The sequence below is a fragment of the Pristiophorus japonicus genome, chromosome 15 (assembly GCF_044704955.1).
Source record: "Pristiophorus japonicus isolate sPriJap1 chromosome 15, sPriJap1.hap1, whole genome shotgun sequence".
Lineage (NCBI taxonomy): Eukaryota > Metazoa > Chordata > Chondrichthyes > Pristiophoridae > Pristiophorus > Pristiophorus japonicus.
In genome coordinates, this window is record NC_091991.1 from 2,394,635 (window position 1) to 2,414,429 (window position 19,795).

A 19,795-nucleotide genomic window follows, 5' to 3' on the forward strand; every position below is an offset into this window, starting at 1 on the left:
ACATTTCTGAGCAGTTAAACATGCCAATTTTCAGACACACTGGTGAGCAAAATGTTGGCAGAGCAAAGGCATGCTTTGTGTAATCGATATTAAACCACTGCTAGTACAAGACCACTTTTAAAACTCTCAATTTCAATAGAGAACACCATATTCAAAGATAGAAAGTTCACTCCGGGATCTTTTGGCTGAGGTGCAGCATCAGTGAATAAAGTTCACAACGACCTGAAACATGTTCTATGCCTTACAGTGCAATACATTATGCTGTATGCGGTGACACGTACAATTTGAGATTTGGATGGCCCACATTTGAAAATATGGTTACTTGAGTTTTTAAAGAGGAAGAAAAGTCCATTTTGCAGCTTCAAGGGCTCCAAGCTTACTTTTTTTTCACCCCCAAGAGAATTTGTCTGGCTCCACAAGAAATACTGTGGCCCACTACTGGCCCTTCCCCAGGATTGTCCCCCTCCCCACCCAAACATTTGGCCGATTTGGTGTACGGCGTTTCCAATTTCCAGCCCTCCCACAAGCGATGAGCTGCAACCGAGTGCTTGCCTCTCACCGGCTACATTCAAATCACAGCCAAACCTGAATATAGTTTCAGGCTTCCCGACACCGCATTTGGGTAGTGGGACAGGGATGTTCACTTCGAGCCTACTTTGACCAGAAGCTGAAGATCCTCTCTCTCACCGCCCCCACCCCCCACAATTGAGTGGGTCAATTATATATTACATTATAAGTGAAAATATTCGGTATTTGTAAGCGCCTCGGGACATTTTGCTATGTTAAAGGTGCTATATAAATGCAAGTTTTTGTTCTCTCAATGAGTACACAGCAGATGGTTTTCTAGAAATGATGAGTATACCCACCATTCTATCTGCAAGAAAATAGAGCTCGATGAATCACTGCTCAAGAGCCATTGCATGGGCCTATTTCAGTATGGGATGGGGAATCTGGTCATGGGAGATGGCGATTATGGACCAACCTCAAGGAGCCAGGACTCGTATTGTCCCGTCACTGCACAATTTCTGCATTTTAAAAGCATTCACGATTATTAACTGGTGCGTTCTCCTGGAACAGTATCTGTGAACATGAACTACTGGAAATAAAGCTTGCCCTAAGCCACTAGTACTGGATACAAGAATGAGGAGGAGTAGGCCATTCGGCCCCTTGAGTCTGCTCCACGATATAGAACATTTCTCTTTCTCCCCCGACTCACTTCTGGGTTTCTGATACCATTCTCTAATGTGCCTCCTTGGGTAATATTGATGCATCTTCCTGTACGCACTGCCCCGGCTAGTCAGAAAGGCAGCAGAAGCTACCTAATAGAAACATAGAAAATAGGTGCAGGAGTAGGCCATTCGGCCCTTCTAGCCTGCACCGCCATTCAATGAGTTCATGGCTGAACATAATGCCCTTGTGTTGAGAAACCAGCATACTGGGATAACCTGGTTTCAGGAAGCAAGCAAGCGAGGATATAGTAGCGCTACTTAGGGGCAGAAAAACATAGGGATGCTAGTGTCAAAGTCATAAAATTGATAGGAAAGAAAAAAAGGACTTGCATTTATATAGCGCCTTTCACGACCATCGGACGTCCCAAAGCACTTTACAGGCAATGAAGTGTAGTCACTGATGCAATGTGGGAAACAGGGCAACCAATTTGCGCACAGCAAGCTCCTTCAAACAGCAATGTGATAGTGACCAGATAATCTATTTTTGTTATGTTGATTGCGGGATAAATATTGGCCAGGACACTGGGGAGAACTCTCCTGCTCTTCTTCGAAATAGTGCCGTGAGATCTTTTACATCCACCTTACAGGGCAGACTGGGCCTCGGTTTAACATCTCATCCGAAAGATGGCACCTACGATAGTGTATCGCTCCCTCAGCATTGCACTGGAGTGTCAGACTGGATTTTTGTGCTCACGTCTCTGGAATGGAACTTAAACCCAAAACCTTCCGACTCAGAGGCGAGAGTGCTACCCCACTGAGTCACAGCTGAAACTGTGAAAATAACAATGAATTAATAACACTATTTTTTTTCAATGAATGAAATTCTAGGTTCAAACTATCACTGGGTTACATGTAGCACCTACCCTGCAATGGAAGGCCATTCGTAAACCATAACTTTAACTTGGAATACAATACTGCAGCACATTACTTCTGAAGCTCCACCCATCTTGCTCATTAAAGTGAGGGACCTCAGTACTGGGATAGGGAATCAGTTCTAGCAACAGCCACTCCCAAGGTCAGAGGCTAATTTCACAGCAAAGCTCCCTTTACTTTTCTCCAACAATAAATTGTTAATAACTCTAGGAAAGCATCCCAAGCTTTTTCTATTTCATGCACCAACAATCCTTCTGACACTTGTATGGAGGTCACCACTTCCTCCCACGTTTGCTGAATAATGGGCAGTTTGTCCTGTGGATTCACATCCATTTGTTTTTGAGAACATTTTTATTCCATCAGTTTTGATTTGATCCTTGTTCCTAGAAGTAAAGCAACTAATGTACCACACAGTTCCTTTGTCTACTTTTGTTAAACCTGTAAATTAAGGCAAACATTTAAGTATTGAAGAAAATGCCAAAAAATATTGATTCATGATTATGAGATGGTTGGCCGTAGATACACCAGCACCTTGAAAACCTCTAACTAATGTAGGCCGAGTTATTTATTTGCATTACTTTACAAGTATTTTTCTTTGAATATATATTTCAAAATGTCCTCGTTATGTATACATAAATATTTGATAGCAGAATATTTGCCCCGAAAGTTGCAGCTTCGCCGGGTCAGTCGATGTATGCACGCACCCGAAGAGGCCTCGCCAATGCCGGTTCTCAGCGCGCGATGCGCATGCGTTGGGAACCAGCTTTTGCGATCTATCAAATTACAGAGCGCACGCATCCCCGGGAGAAGGACATTCACGGCGGAAATTCTGGGCTATTTGCCCAACTCTTTGGCCCAGCGAATGTCCTTCAAACTTATACACCTGGTAAAAGCAGGCGTATAGCCTACTTTTACCAGCGTAAGAGTTTTAAAATATTAAAAAATTACATATTTTTATATTAAAAACCCTGTCGATGAAAGTAAGTTTATTTTTAACACTATTAAAACAATTTGTTTTTAATTCAAAAAAATAAATTTCTCAAAACATTTAATTTAATGCAATTTCTATTAATTTAATAAAGTGAAGTGTTTATTTAATTTATGTTTGTGTTTGATTTGATTTTAGGGGTATTCTCATTAATAGTAATGGAGCTCGGAGCTCCCTTGCTATGAATGAGAATACTACATTGTGATTGGTGGTCCAGGCCCATGTGATCCCAGGATACGCATACGATCCTGGAAGACATGTTCCTGTACGCTGGATTGCAAATCTAGGCCTCGGAGTGCAATCCTATGTTCCTCCGGGACCACCAGGTAGATTCGTTGACAAGATTTCGGTCGGAGGCGCTCGCCCACAGGAAGCCCCCGACCGCAATTGTCCCCAATATGTTTTTTCCTTTTCTAGCAATAAATGTTTACACTTGTCTGATATATGCCTCAATTGTTTGACTTGGCTTTTGTAAATAAGTTTGCAGAACATGTAGACATGACATTAACCCTGCCGTTTTGGTTATTTAGTACATTTGTTCAGTATTATATGGAGTGCAAAACAGCTTCAGGGCATTAAGATATCAGAACTTTATAAAATTAAGTCAAGCAAGAAGCAATGGAAACTTCAAAACACAGTCTCATCCAGTGCTGTACTGGGAACGGAAATCAGACCGAGTGGTGTTTGCAGCCGAACAGCACCATCTACAGGACAAGGACAAAATCACAATGTACACTTGGACAGACAGGAGTTTAGTGAACCTTACATAGAAACATAGAAAATAGGTGCAGGAGTAGACCATTCGGCCCTTCGAGCCTGCACCACCATTCAATGAGTTCATGGCTGAACATGCAACTTCAGTACCCCATTCCTGCTTTCGCGCCTTACCCCTTGATCCCCCTAGTAGCCTTGCCCTATAGGAACCATTAAATCTTCAACTGCAAGACCCTACCTACCAGTTAATCTCGCAATTAAAGCCTGGAAAAACATTTGATTATGTTAAGACTATGTTAATGATTAAGTATTCAGTTTCTGAAGTAAAGTGTTTAATATCAAAATAAATTCTCAAGTATAAAATAGTTCAATAAATGGAAAGAATTAATTGGTGAGAAGACACTTTCTGCCTTCAAATAAAAGTCATCCCTTTTGATCTTCAGAAAGCTGCCAAAAATATAAACAATTAAAAATCTTCGTCTGTGTGCCACGATTTCCCCCCGTGCCCAGTTTACATCCCAAGCCCTGCATGATTGGATTCTGTTCAGGTCAAAACAACCCAACCCAATACAGTCCAACATGACTTATATAAAGAGCTGCTTCTGAGACAGATCTCGGGCCAGAGGCATCAGGTTACCTCTCTGCTGCATGCACTGGCTGGTAAAGTCCTTTTGTAAAATCAGGTTAAACTTGCACATTTGGCCATTTATGGAAGTTTTACACCAATGCACAAGTAACAACAACGTGTATTTATATAGCACCTTTAACGTAGTAAAATGTCCCAAGGCGCTTCACAGTCATGTTGCAAGACAACAAAAAAAAAATCGACACCGAGCCACATCAGAAGAAATTACAGCAGATGGCCAAAAGCTTGGTCAAAGAGGTAGGTTTTAAGGAGCGGCTTAAAGGAGGTGAGAGAGGTAGAGAGGCGGAGAGGTTTAGGGAGGGAGTTCCAGAGCTTGGGGCCCAGGCAGCTGAAGGCACGGCCACCGATGGTTGAGCGATTATAATCAGGGATGTCAAGAGGGCAGAATTAGAGGAGCACAGACATCTTGGGGGGTTGTGGGGCTGAGGGAGATTACAGAGCCAACACCATTTATGTTTGGTGGTTTGGACTGTATTTGCTATAAATACACAAGAAGTCTGAATCTTCAGCTTTGCTAGAAGCTAGCCGGTATGTTTCAGTTGTCACGTGCTGAAAGTACTGGCAAATCTAATGCATACGTTGCACTCAGCAGACTTGCCAATGATGGCAGCAATTCTTTGACACTCAGTGTAAACATTATGGATGTGACTTTTCTCTCCCACTGATGCAATACAAAGTTTTTTTAAATGATAATTATCAGATAAAGAAAGTGTACCCAAGACTAAATTTTACTTACTTTCCAGACAATGCTGAAATGTATTTTTGTGTACAAAAGTTCTAGTTTCACAAAGCATAGCCACCTTAATAACATTTTAAATGGGGAAAATGCAGTAACTATAATGTTTAAACTCAACTTTCTGGACAGTTGAAATGTTTTACCTCTGTTGTGAAGTTCTCATGCCTTCTGGGGGGTTGTGGGGCTGGAGGAGATTACAGAGATAGGGAGGGGTGAGGCCATGGAGGGATCTGAAAATAAGGATGAGAATTTTGAAATCGAGGTGTTGCTTAATTGGGAGTCAATGTAGGCCAGCGAGCACAGGGGGTGATGGGTGAGCGGGACTTGGTGCGAGTTAGGACACGGGTCAGCGAGCACAGGGGGTGATGGGTGAGTGGGACTTGGTGCGAGTTAGGACACGGACTGCCAACTGTTGGATCACCTCTAGTTTACGCAGGATAGAATATAGGAGGCCAGCCAAGAGTGCATTGGAATAGTCAAGTCTAGAGGTAACAAAGGCATGGGTGAGGGCTTCAGCAGCGGACGAGCTGAACCGGGGGGGCGACAATGGGCGATGTTACGGAGGATGGAAATAGGCGGGTTTAGTTATGCTGCGGATATCCAGGCTCGCAAATGAGTAATGTCACTTGGGGAAGGTACTGGAAGATACCCAGTAACTGCGTTTCCATTCCAGAGGAAGGATTCAATGCCTTTAAGGGAGAAGGGGGAGCTAATTGGCTAAAAAGAAAAAAAGGAATCACACCATGGAATGTATTACTAAAAATGTGAATCTTCAAATGACAAGAAAGAAAGAAAGACTTGCATTTATATCGCACCTTTCACGACCACTGGCCGTCCAAAAGCGCTTTACAGCCAATGAAGTACTTTGGAGTGTAGTCACTATGTAATGTAAGAAACGTGGCAACCAATTTGCACAGCAAGCTCCCACAAACAGCAATGTGATAATGACCAGATAATCTGTTTTTTTAGTTATGTTGTTTGAGGGATAAATATTGGCCAGGACACACCTGCCTTTCTTTTAAATAGTGCCATGGGATCTTTTACCTCTACTTGAGAACACAGACGGGGCCTTGGTTTAACGTCTCATCTGAAAGACGGCACCTCCGACAGTGCAACTCTCCCTCAGCACTGCACTGGGAGCGTCAACCTAGATTTTTGTGCTCAAGTCCCTTGAGTAGGGCTTGAACCCACAACCTTCTGACTCAGAGGCGAGGGTGCTGCCCACTGAGCCACAACTGACACTGGCTTTAGACGATACCTAATATTCACAGGAAGTATAGGGCCTGAACTTGGTCAAAGCTATGGCCCGTCCAAGTGCTGACCAAAGGACGGCCGAAAGACCTGCCGGGAGATTCCTCCAAAAGATCTGCAAAGACCGCCTGGCGGCAAAATAACAGCTTATGCCGTGAATCTGGGCGGCAACGAGCGGGGGCTCCCAATCTCGGTGGCAAATGCGATCATCGCCAAAGTGCCGCCGAGGATTGAGTCGGGCCCAGGGAGGGGGAAAACACATAAAAATAAAAATATGCTCAGAAAAAAATCACTAGGAAACATGCTTACCGTCGGGGTTAGACCTGCCTTCAGGCGACGGTCCTTCCCCCTGCTGCCGCCGACCCCTGCCCAGAGGAATCTGCCAACTCGGCGGGCGGGAGGACATTTACGCACCTTGCGTGCTAGCGGCCGTCAGCGAGCGGTTCCCAGCGGTCCTCCCCTCCCGCTGGCGGGAGGCCGAGAGAAAACTGGCACCAAGGGGAGAGCGCCCAGTAAACTCGCCGGCAGCCGGCGGCAAGGCCACCAAGTTCGGGCCCTAGGAGTATAGGAATATAGAAGAATGTTCCCGATGTTGGGGAAGTCCAGGCCCAGGGGCCATAGTCTAAGGATAAGGGGTAGGCCATTTAGGACTGAGATGAGGAGAAACTTCTTCACTCAGAGAGTTGTTAACCTGTGGAATTCCCTGCCGCAGAGAGTTGTTGATGTCAGTTTATTGGATATATTCAAGAGGGAGTTAGATGTGGCCCTTACGGCTAAAGGGGATCAAGGGGTATGGAGAGAAAGCAGAAAGGGGTACTGAGGGAATGATCAGCCATGATCTTATTGAATGGTGGTGCAGGCTCGAAGTGCCGAATGGCCTACTCCTGCACCTATTTTCTATGTTTCTATGTAACACAGAGCAGGAGGAGGCCATTCAGCCCCTCAAGCCTGTTCCGCCATTCAATCAGATCATGGCTGATCTACGATCTAACTGCATATCCCTTTGGTCCATATCCCTTAATATCTTTGGTTACCAAAAAATTATCAAGCAACAGTTAAATCTGATTTTTTTCCATTTTAAGATATTAAACAGTTCAGATTATGTGGAATCACAAGCTCACCTGGGGTTTAGAGAAAAAGGGTATTCCAATATCCATCACCGGGGGAGCGGATGACTGCGTGTCAGCTACATGTGTCCTGCGATTAATCTGTAGTTTAAAAGGGTCAAAAATGGGCAAAATCAACCCAGTTATATAAGCTTCTCCAGAAACAGTCAAAATTTTAACAGAACAGATAATATGAATAAAGAAAATTGAAGTTTGGTTATATGTTTTTTTGTCATAAACTCTAAAACTAGGGACTAGAGCCTCTGAACAGGACGGGTGCTTCGATAGCTTAGGTTTAATCATTTTACGCAGAAGGTAGTGAATATGTAGAACAAATTGTCGAGGGATAATCAATTTGTGTTTTGGGACCAAATAGATGGACCGCAGTTTTTCAGAACTTATACTTTCCTATGAATGTAAAATGGCTCGCTCCATATTTAATAGCTCAGTCTAAGAACCAGTAATCTATGATATGATGTTAAGTAGACTGTGAAACATCCAATTACCTTTCAAATTGTACAGGTACCCAACTTGTTCTATTTATGCATTTGCAGTCTGCTCTTTGAAATTTAAGCAGTGACCCCGAAGTAGCAGTTTAAAAAAAAGTTAATTGCATTTATGAGTCAGAATTAAGAGTTCTTATTAGCTCAGTCACTCAAATTGCAACTTAGGCTCGAGACACTCCCTGGAGCTTCAAGAGAGCAGACAATCTCAGCAGAGTAGGAAGAGCCAGTTCTTGAAATAATGGGAGTATTAATCTTATCTGTTCAGAATAATTCTGTTTCTTTGGGTTGACAAGCCATGGAAACCTCCCTTACTTGCAGCTATATTATAGAAAGGCCTTTGTTGGAACACCAAACAGGTGAGGTGATCTGCACCCTTGGGATCAGCCTGCTGTTTTCTTCTATCAGGCGCTTGGAGCTTGCTCACTTTACCAGGTTTTCCTGCTTCCCTTTCTACCCCCACCCCCCCGCCCCCACAATGAGCCCAAGTTTCGGGTAGAGTTGCTTGGAGCAACTAGTTTAGTTTGGAGTATCTTAGAAATTGTAATTCTCGGCACTTAGTTTGCTCCAGTTCTAGTGAGTTTTTAGGTTCATTGTAGTTCACGTATTTTTTTTCAAAAGGGGATCCAGTCACTTAGGTTTTGCAAGTTTCGGCAGCGAAAACTTACTTCAAACTATCTTAGAGTGTTCACTTTTGTAAGTTCTGAAAAACCTTACCTAGAGTTAAGTTTAGTGCAGGCACAGCCAGAGACAGCGGGGAAAGAAGCATTAAACAAAAAGGACATATCATCATCAACTGGGGAGGGGGGGGGGGGGGGGGAAGTTAGAGGATTTTCCATAAACACCTTCACAACAACATTAAAGAAGCAAAGTACATTTAAAGCAGTAAGCACAAAACAAAGCAGTACATTTACAAAGCACAAAAAGTAATAAGCAATTCATTAATAAAAAATAGAAGGATTCCTGCACCTAAAGCACCAAGACCAAAGTAATAAGAAACCAATCAATAAAAAATTAAAAATTAGAAGTCGTACCTTTATGTGAAGGGAAGGTGTTTCTGTCAGTGGCTCTGCCTCTCTGTATCTGTGTGGGGTAGGGGGGGGGTGCGTCGGGTGGGGGGGGAGGTGCGTCGGGTGGGGGGGGGGTGCGTCGGGTGGGGGGGGGGTGCGTCGGGTGGGGGGGGGGGTGCGTCGGGTGGGGGGGGGTGCGTCGGGTGGGGGGGGGGTGCGCGTCGGGTGGGGGGGGGGGGTGCGCGTCGGGTGGGGGGGGGGTGCGTCGGGTGGGGGAGGGGGCGGGTGGGGGAGGGGGCGGGTGGGGGAGGGGGCGCGTGGGGGAGGGGGCGCGTGGGGGAGGGGGCGCGTGGGGAGGGGGCGCGTGGGGAGGGGGCGCGTGGGGAGGGGGCGCGTGGGGAGGGGGCGCGTGGGGAGGGGGCGCGTGGGGAGGGGGCGCGTGGGGAGGGGGCGCGTGGGGAGGGGGCGCGTGGGGAGGGGGCGCGTGGGGAGGGGGCGCGTGGGGAGGGGGCGCGTGGGGAGGGGGCGCGTGGGGAGGGGGCGCGTGGGGAGGGGGCGCGTGGGGAGGGGGCGCGTGGGGAGGGGGCGCGTGGGATGGGAGGGGGCGCGTGGGATGGGAGGGGGCGCGTGGGATGGGGGGGGCTGTGTGGGATGGGGGGCTGTGTGGGATGGGGGGGGGCTGTGTGGGATGGGGGGGCTGTGTGGGATGGGGGGGCTGTGTGGGATGGGGGGGCTGTGTGGGATGGGGGGGCTGTGTGGGATGGGGGGGCTGTGTGGGATGGGGGGGGCTGTGTGGGATGGGGGGGGCTGTGTGGGATGGGGGGGGCTGTGTGGGATGGGGGGGGCTGTGTGGGATGGGGGGGCTGTGTGGGATGGGGGGGCTGTGTGGGATGGGGGGGGCTGTGTGGGATGGGGGGGGCTGTGTGGGATGGGGGGGGCTGTGTGGGATGGGGGGGGCTGTGTGGGATGGGGGGGCTGTGTGGGATGGGGGGGGCTGTGTGGGATGGGGGGGGCTGTGTGGGATGGGGGGGGTGTGTGGGATGGGGGGGGGTGTGTGGGATGGGGGGGGGTGTGTGGGATGGGGGGGGTGTGTGGGATGGGGGGGGTGTGTGGGATGGGGGGGGGTGTGTGGGATGGGGGGGGTGTGTGGGATGGGGGGGGTGTGTGGGATGGGGGGGGTGTGTGGGATGGGGGGGGTGTGTGGGATGGGGGGGGTGTGTGGGATGGGGGGGGTGTGTGGGATGGGGGGGGTGTGTGGGATGGGGGGGGTGTGTGGGATGGGGGGGGTGTGTGGGATGGGGGGGGTGTGTGGGATGGGGGGGGTGTGTGGGATGGGGGGGTGTGTGGGATGGGGGGGGTGTGTGGGGTGGGGGTGTGGAGTGGGGGTGGGGGGGGAGGGGGTGTGTGGGGAGGGGGTGGGGGGGGGAGGGGGTGTGTGGGGAGGGGGTGGGGTGGGGAGGGGGTGGGGTGGGGAGGGGGTGTGGGGTGGGGAGGAGGGTGTGTGAGGTGGGGAGGAGGGTGTGTGGGGTGGGGAGGAGGGTGTGTGGGGTGGGGAAGAGGGTGTGGGGTGGGGTTGTGTGGTGGGGGGGTGGGGAGGCTGGTCGCAGGCACCCCCTGCTCTCTTCCGGCTCTTCGATCATTTCGAGTGACGCCCAACCCACGCTCCTCCATCCCTCCCTGGTGCCCAAACACAGACTGGGGGAAAAAAGCCCTGCTGAGCCATTGCACATGCGCACATGCTCCAACGCTGCCGGCACTCAGACGAACGCTGATCCCTAGGCCCGCCTCCCGCTGGCTGCGATTGACTTGCTCCGCCCCAGGGAGACTCCGCTGTGCCATGCCACGCTCCAGGACGACCGGAAAATTCCCCGGTAGAATTCCGGCGCGCTTTTTATCTCAGGCAGGTCACGTAAATCTCGGAGGTGCGCCCTTTTCTCCAGCATCGGAAACTTGGGCCCTCTGTGGGGGAGAAATTCATGTCGTTTGCACCTTCCATTAGCGCTAACGGGGCCCAGACGACTTTTTGCCTAGGCACAGCGCCGCTAATGATCCCCGCTAAATTCCGCGGGAGTTTAGCGGCGGCGGTAACCAATAGTGCCCCGTTCCGCTCTGCCGACGATGTCAATGTCATCACTGCACGCAGCGACCCAGTTTCACCCTGGAACAAAACTTAGGGCTCGCCCCCTGAAGCTGTGCCTGACGATGGCGGACAGCCGCTCACGGGATGCTAGTTAAAGGGGAGGTGGCGTGCACGGAATTTTTTTTTTAAAAATCGGTTGACTTCCCGTTGCATCCTTGAATGCAGGGTCCGTGCCACGATCCGACAGCCCAGCACCCCCGCTCCCCAGTGGTCCAGGTAGGGCCCCCGCAGACTCTGCAGCTTAGCCCTCCCCTTGAATGAAGGGCAGGGCCCCTTCGACCCAGCTCCCCGGTGGATAGCGCTGCGTCCCACTCCCTCTGCTTCCGCCCCCTTAGCACCCGAGAGAGGAAGTGGAGCGCGTTGTTTTGCATTCCACTTCCTCTCGGGGACGGTATCGGCAATTTCGCGAGTGGAGCGAGACTTAGGTGCGCAGGAACTCCCGCCTCCCGGATGTCACCGCCCCCAAACAGGGCTCGACCCAATTTCTCCGTCTGCGTCTCTTGTTTCTCTCATTATTGACTACTGACTCATACTAATATCACTTCTGACACTTAACTATCTCTGTTTCTCCCTTGCTCAATGTGGTTTGTCTGTAATATATTGCATTCTGATTAAGGTTCCACACCCGAAATGTTAACTTGTCTGTTCTCTCCACAGATACAGCCTAACCTGCTGAGTGTTTGCAGCATTTTCTGTAACAGAAAGGCATTGTTCTGGAACATGATAGTCAGGATGAACACATGGAAGCCTAGTAAGAAGAGCGAATGCAGCCTCCGATTTAATGTTTTATACATTTTTTAAACATAGTTGTGAAGGCAGGTTTGGTGCTGATTCTTGAAATGAGCCTGGGCCAGACTGTCTCCACCAAGGAATGGTCAAAGACTTGGACTGTTTGCTCGGTCTTCATCGACAGCAGAGCGGCAGCAAAATACTACATTTATATATTGGCCATATAAAAAATTCTGCGTTTTGTAAATGTGTCACAATGTGATCTTTCTGGAAAATAGGATTATCAAACACACAAGAGACTTGAAATATCTGGATTCCTCCACATCTTTTTCAGTCACATATGCAGGGACAGTATTTAATGTTGGTGGAAAGTTCACCAATATCAAGTGTGCAGAACCTACATATGAATGTTCAGCTCTTCATTATTACTTGGGGAACCTTTTATGGGAACTCCATCTCTCAGTAGAATTAATGAAGCAGACTGATTATTTATGGACCTTTTTCTGAGATTATGGAATTACTGCAGAATTTTTCAGTGATCTCCAGCTACAACTAAATATTTTGGAACTGATCATTTGGACATGTTCCCCCTTTGTGCCAACTTTTCACAAGAGCACCAGTGTCACGTCTTTGGAATTTGCTATCTCTTACTGCTCATTCTGTCCCTCTTTATTTATCTATTATTCTCCAGCACAAAAGAAGGTACAGTTCATTTTCCTGGAAACTAGAGGGTCACATGTTTGCTTAACAACTTCAAATCACACTACTGTTTCAACCTGTTCCACAGCATGGTATTAATGTCGACCTGATGTGTAATGCATCAACACTTGGAACCAAAAAATGAATTTGATGACTGTGGACAGCGCAGCATTGCAATTAGCTGTGATTAATTTTAATAAAATAATTCGGGTTTCCACCAACTGACAGGCCTCTATCATAGTGTTAAGTCAACACAATAGGACCAGTGGATTTCAAACGGTCTCTCAGGACACTATCGGAAATCAAAAAACACATTTTATACATTTCACAGTACGGAGTATGATCCTTTGCAAAGTTCACGCCTTGTTCAGACACCATCAGCTCAGTGCTCTGTGAAGTAGTACAGATTACAGCCTGTAATGTGTGCATCTGTGAGTATGCTCACAGATTTGTCCAGCTGTTGCATTGTGAGTGGCTTAGCCAGTCACGTGATGTTCACAAGACTCAATAAAACCCCAGCCAGTTGGGTCTAGATCATCCATGATGAGGCAGGTGGTTGTGAGCCTGGTGGATGAACTGGTAACGTGCAGTGCGATTGTTAAACCTTTGCTAAGAACATAAGAACGTGGAACAGGAGTAGGCCATCTAGCCCCTCGAGCCTGCTCCGCCATTCAAAAAGATCATGGCTGATCTGGCCGTGGACTCAGCTCCACTTACCCGCCCGCTCCCCGTAACCCTTAATTCCCTTATTGGTTAAAAATCTATCTATCTGTGATTTGAATACATTCAATGAGCTAGCCTCAACTGCTTCCTTGGGCAGAGAATTCCACAGATTCACAACCCTCTTGGAGAAGAAATTCCTCCTCAACTCAGTTTTAAATTGGCTCCCCCGTATTTTGAGCCTGTGCCCCCTAGTTCGTCTCCCCGACCAGTGGAAACAACCTCTCTGCCTCTATTTTGTCTATCCCGTTCATTATTTTAAATGTTTCTATAAGATCACCCCTCATCCTTCTGAAATCCAACGAGTAAAGACCCAGTCTACTCAATCTATCATCATAAGGTAACCCCCTCATCTCCGGAATCAGCCTCGTGAATCGTCTCTGTACCCCCTCCAAAGCTAGTATATCCTTCCTTAAGTAAGGTGACCAAAACTGCACGCAGTACTCCAGGTGCGGCCTCACCAATACCCTGTGCAGTGCAGCAGGGCCTCACTGCTTTTGTACTCCATCCCTCTCGCAATGAAGGCCAACACATTTCATTTGCCTTCCTGATTACCTGCTGCACCTGCAAACTAACTTTTTGGGATTCATGCACAAGGACCCCCAGGTTCCTCTGCACCGCATCATGTTGTAATTTCACCCCATTCAAATAATATTCCCTTTTTCTGCTTTTTTTTCCCCAAGGTGGATGACCTCACATTTTCCGACATTGTATTCCATCTGCCAAATCTTAGCCCATTTGTTTAACCTATCTAAATCTCTTTGCAGCCTCTCTGTGTCCTCTACACAACCCGCTTTCCCACTAATCTTTGGTCATCTGCAAATTTTGTTACAATATACTCTGTCCCCTCTTCCAGGTCATCTATGTATATTGTAAACAGTTGTGGTCCCAGCACCGATCCCTGTGGCACACCACTAACCACCGATTTCCAACCCGAAAAGGACCCATTTATCTCAACTCTCTGCTTTCTGTTAGCCAGCCAATTCTCTATCCATGCTAATACATTTCCTCTGACTCCGCGTACCTTTATCTTCTGCGGTAACCTTTTGTGTGGCACCTTATCGAATGGAAATCTAAATACACCACATCCATCGGTACACCTCTATCCACGATGCTCATTATATCCTCAAAGAATTCCAGTAAATTAGTTAAACATGTTTTCCCCTTCATGAATCCATGTTGCGTCTGCTTGATTGCCCTATTCCTATCTAGATGTCCCGCTATTTCTTCCTTAATGATAGCTTCAAGCATTTTCCCCACTACAGATGTTAAACTAACCAGCCTATCGTTACCTGCCTTTTGTCTGCCCCCTTTTTTTTTTAAACAGAGGCGTTACATTAGCTGCTTTCCAATCCACTGGTACCTCCCCAAAGTCCAGAGAATTTTGGTAGATTATAACGAATGCATCTGCTATAACTTCCACCATCTCTTTTAATACCCTGGGATGCATTTCATCAGGGCCAGGGGACTTGTCTACCTTGATTCCCATTAGTTAATAAACCAACTAGTTAATAAACCAACTAGTTCTTAATAGCAATGTGTTGCAATGAATTCTTAAGCAAAGAACCCATGAAGCAAATACATTACAGTGGCCACAGAGATCCAGGATCAGCCATGATCTTATTGAATGGCGGAGCAGGCTCAAGGGGCTGTATGGACTACTCCTGCTCCTAATTCTTATATGCACAACAAAAACATATTACGATTGAGTAACCTGAGTTTTGTAATATCCATGGTTACATCATTATGTAAGCTTTTATTATGCACTTAGTGTTTCAGTGGACAACATTAATGAGCTCCATGCAGTTTCATTCCTTTGAATTAGCTTCGATGTAGATAGGCATATAATACAATTACCTGTATCGTCTGAGGTCCGGAAGTATGCAGATGAGGAATCCGTGGGTGAATGTCAGTGATATGAGGAGGAGGATCAGGATTTGTTCTTACACTATGGCTTTTTAAAACTTCATTATAAGGAATACTGTCAAAATTTGTCTTCCATACCAATACCTACAAAACAAAACAAAATGTTAATGCTGCAACATATTTTGTTGCAAACAACAATTTTTTTAAAAATCCAGATTTTAAAAAAAATCTAATTAGAGCATTAATAAGACAGAGTCATAACATAAGAAATAGGAGCAGGAGTAGACCATACGGCCCCTCGAGCCTGCTCCGCCATTCAATAAGATAATGACTGATCTGATCCTGGACTCAGGTCCACTTCCCTGCCCACTCCCCATAACCCCTTATCCCCTTATCACTTAAGAAACTGTCTATTTCTGTCTTAAATTTATTCAATGTCCCAGCTTCCACAGCTCTCTGAGGCAGCGAATTCCACAGATTCACAACCCCGAGAAGAAATTTCTCCTCATCTGTTTTAATGGGCGGCCCCTTATACTAAAATCATGCCCTCTAGTTCTAGTCTCCCCCACCAGTGGAAACATCCTCTCTGCATCCACCTTGTCAAGCTCCCTCATAATCTTATACGTTTCAATAAGATCACCTCTCATTCTTCTGAATTCCAATGAGTAGAGGCCCAACCTACTCAACCTTTCCTCATAAGTCAACCCCCTCATCTCTGGAATCAACCGAGTGAACCTTCTCTGAACTGCCTCCACAGCAAGTATATCCTTTCGTAAATATGGAAACCAAAACTGCACACAGTACTCCAGGTGTGGCCTCACCAATACCCTGTATAGCTGTAACAAGACTTCCCTGCTTTTATACTCCATCCCCTTTGCAATAAAGGCCAAGATTCCATTGGCCTTCCTGATCACTTGCTGTACCTGCATACTATCCTTTTGTGTTTCATGCACAAGTACCCCCAGGTCCCGCTGTACTGCAGCACTTTGCAATCTTTCTCCATTTAAATAATAACTTGGTCTTTGATTTTTTCTGCCAAAGTGCATGACCTCACACTTTCCAACATTATACTCCATCTGACAAATGTTTGCCCACTCACTTAGCCTGTCTATGTCCTCCTGTCGCCTCTTTATGTCCTCCTCACACATTGCTCTTCCTCCCATCTTTGTATCATCAGCAAACTTGGCTACATTACACTCAGTCCCTTCTTCCAAGTCGTTAATATAGATTGTAAATAGTTGGGATCCCTGCGGCACCCACTCGTTACTGGTTGCCAACCAGAGAATGAACTATTTATCCCGACTCTCTGTTTTCTGTTATGTTTTCAAACATGACTTCCCCTTCATAATCCATGCTGACTTTGCCTGACCAAATTTTGCTTTTCCAAATGTCCTGTTACTGCTTCTTTAATAATGGACTCCAACATTTCCCCAACCACACGTTAGGCTAACTGGTCTATAGTTTCCTGCTTTTCGTCTGCCTCCTTTTTTAAATAGGGGCGTTACATTTGCAGTTTTCCAATCTCCTGGGACCTCCCCAGAATCCAGGGAATTTTGGTAAATTCCAACCAATGCATCCACAATCCCTGCCGCTACTTCTCTTAAGACCCTAGGATGCAAGCCATTAGGTCCAGGGGATTTATCTGCCTTTAGTACCATTATCTTACTGAGTACCACCTCCTTAGTGATTGTGATTGTGTTAAGTTCCTCCCCCCCCCATAGCCCCTTGACTATCCACTGTCGGGATATTGTTCGTGTCCTCTACCGTAAAAACGGATACAAAATACTTAAGTTTCTGCCATCTCCATGTTCCCAATTACTAATTCCCCGGTCTCGTCCTCTAAGGGACCAACATTTACTTTAGTCACTCTTTTTCTTTTTATATACCTGTAGAAACTCTTGCTATCTGTTTTTATATTTTGTGCTGGTTTACTTTCATAATCTATCTTACTTTCTTAATCATTTTTTTAGTCATTCTTTGCTGGCTTTTAAAAGCTTCCCAATCTTCTGTTCTCCCACTAGTTTTGGCCACTTTGTATGCCCTTGTTTTTAATCGGATACCGTCTTTTATTTCTTTAGTTAGCCACGGATGGCTTTTCCTCCTCTTGCACCCTTTCCTCCTCACTGGAATATATTTTTCTTGAGAGTTGTGAAATATCTCTTTAAATGTACACCACTGTTCATCATCCGTCCCACACTTCAATCTGTTTTCCCAGTCCACTTTAGCCAACTCTGCCCTCATACCTTCATAGTCTCCTTTATTTAAGCTTAGTACACTGGTTAGAGATCCTACTTTCTCACCCTCCATCTGAATTTGAAACTCAATCATGCTATGATCACTCATTCCACTCATGAGGGGACATATCAGATTTCTATTCAATCAGCTTGGTAAATGGGTACAGATACATGGAACATTAGCCCACGATGTTAATGCCATCACTTTTGCCGCATAGTTTTAGCTGATTACACAGCACGACAAAAGCAGAGAAAAGAATTAAAATCTATGTGTCGGTGTAACTGAATAGCAATCCTGTAAATGGATTGTGTGTACAATTGTTAATTAAAAACTTGACATGAAGATAGGAATGAGAGTCTGTACAGGAACTGCTTAGATTACATTACTATTCCTCTTGCCCTGGTGCAAAGATTATATCCAGCTGCTGCTTGCTGAATCCATATTCTTTGTGAATCTTTGAAAATGTCAGACAAGAAAAAAAAAACTGGTCCATTTAGCTTGTCCCATATAGTTGTAATGCCCTATGCATCACTATAGGTAAACTCCTGGGAGAGGCAAAAAAACACATGGAAATCTCAGGCCGATTAGGGAAAATAAATCTGGAAAATTATTCTCTGACCCCTTCAGCTGATCAAAACTAGTCCAGAAGATCACATTGACCCGGATTTAATTACAGGGTACCAATGACTCCGTAAGTCACGCTGTCTCCTGCCTCCCCCAATGTGCGGCCCATTCAAAACTTTGCGCATGCGCGGTATCGACAATATAAAAGCCGGTGAGCGGCCTGCGCAGAAACAATGCAGGGTGCCTACTTTTTGTATGACATGATGCCTGCCCCAGCCACAAACAGGTTGAGTTCTTTTGAAGGAATACAGCAAAAGAACTGCCCAACATCCAAGCTGGTTCTGCCCTTATATAACTTATAAGTGTGATCTCTAACCTATCCAGTTGAAATAATTGGTCCACATAAACACAATCTAGTCCCATTACTATTTTATAAACCTTGGTCAAATTGCCTGAGTCGTCACTTTTCTAAAAAATACAGACCCCGCTCTTCAATAATTGGGTAATTAAGAGGTTTTAAAATGGGAATTCATCTTGTGGTTCTCCTCTGCACCCTTTCCAAAGCCCCAACTCCCCCACCATGCGCGGAGACCAAAAGTGGACACAGTATTCTAACTGACACCTAACCAAGGCCTTGTACAAGGACAAAATGGTATGCTTTATTTTGTAGTGAATTGTGCTGTAAATACAACCTAGAACCCGGTTTGCCTTAGCTATAAGCCACACAGTATTGGTCACAGGCCATGAGAGTAATGCACCATAATCTCTTTCTTTCACCACTGGCTTCAATCGGTTCCCTGCAGGGTGTATATTGAAACATAGAAAATAGGTGCAGGAGTAGGCCATTCGGCCCTTCTAGCCTGCACCGCCATTCAATGAGTTCATGCAACTTCAGTACCCCATTCCTGCTTTCTCGCCATACCCCTTGATCCCCCTAGTAGTAAGGACTACATCTAATTCCTTTTTGAATATACTTAGTGAATTGGCCTCAACAACTTTCTGTGGTAGAGAATTCCACAGGTTCACCACTCTCTGGGTGAAGAAGTCTCTCCTCATCTCGGTCCTAAATGGCTTACCCTTATCCTTAGACTGTGACCCCTGATTCTGGAATTCCCCAACATTAATAAGAACATAAGAATTAGGAACAGGAGTAGGCCATCTAGCCCCTCGAGCTTGCTTCGCCATTCAACAAGATCATGGCTGATCTGGCCGTGGACTCAGCTCCATTTACTCGCCCGCTCCCCGTAACCCTTAATTCCCTTATTGGTTAAAAATCTATCTATCTGTGATTTGAATATATTCAATGAGCTAGCCTCAACTGCTTCCTTGGGCAGAGAATTCCAGAGTCACAACCCTCTGGGAGAAGAAATTCCTTCTCAACTCGGTTTTAAATTGGCTCCCCCGTATTTTGAGGCTGTGCCCCCTAGTTCTAGTCTCCCCGACCAGTGGAAACAACCTCTCTGCCTCTATCCCTTTCATTATTTTAAATGTTTCTATAAGATCACTCCTCATCCTTCTGAACTCCAACGAGTAAAGACCCAGTCTACTCAATCTATCATCATAAGATAACCCCCTCATCTCCGGAATCAGCCTAGTGAATCGTCTCTATACCCCCTCCAAAGCTAGTATATCCTTCCTTAAGTAAGGTGACCAAAACTGAACGCAGTACTCCAGGTGCGGCCTCACCAATACCCTGTACAGTTGCAGCAGGACCTCCTTGCTTTTATACTCTATCCCTCTCGCAATGAAGGCCAACATTCCATTCGCCTTCCTGATTACCTGCTGC

The 19,795-nt window shown here is 46.4% G+C and overlaps 1 protein-coding gene across 9 annotated transcripts in view; it reads right to left on the bottom strand.

The window, feature by feature from the left end:
• LOC139280562 (POC1 centriolar protein homolog B-like) overlaps nucleotides 1-19,795 on the bottom strand; it is a 121,221-nt gene that overhangs the window by 28,347 nt on the left and 73,079 nt on the right. For all 9 annotated transcript variants that reach the window (XM_070900058.1, XM_070900062.1, XM_070900064.1 and 6 more), the window contains exons 9-10: nucleotides 15,202-15,354; nucleotides 7,559-7,645 (exon numbers count right to left, since the gene is read on the bottom strand). In XM_070900058.1, coding sequence (XP_070756159.1) covers nucleotides 7,559-7,645; nucleotides 15,202-15,354 — 240 coding nt within the window. The remainder of the gene's footprint in view (nucleotides 1-7,558; nucleotides 7,646-15,201; nucleotides 15,355-19,795) is intronic.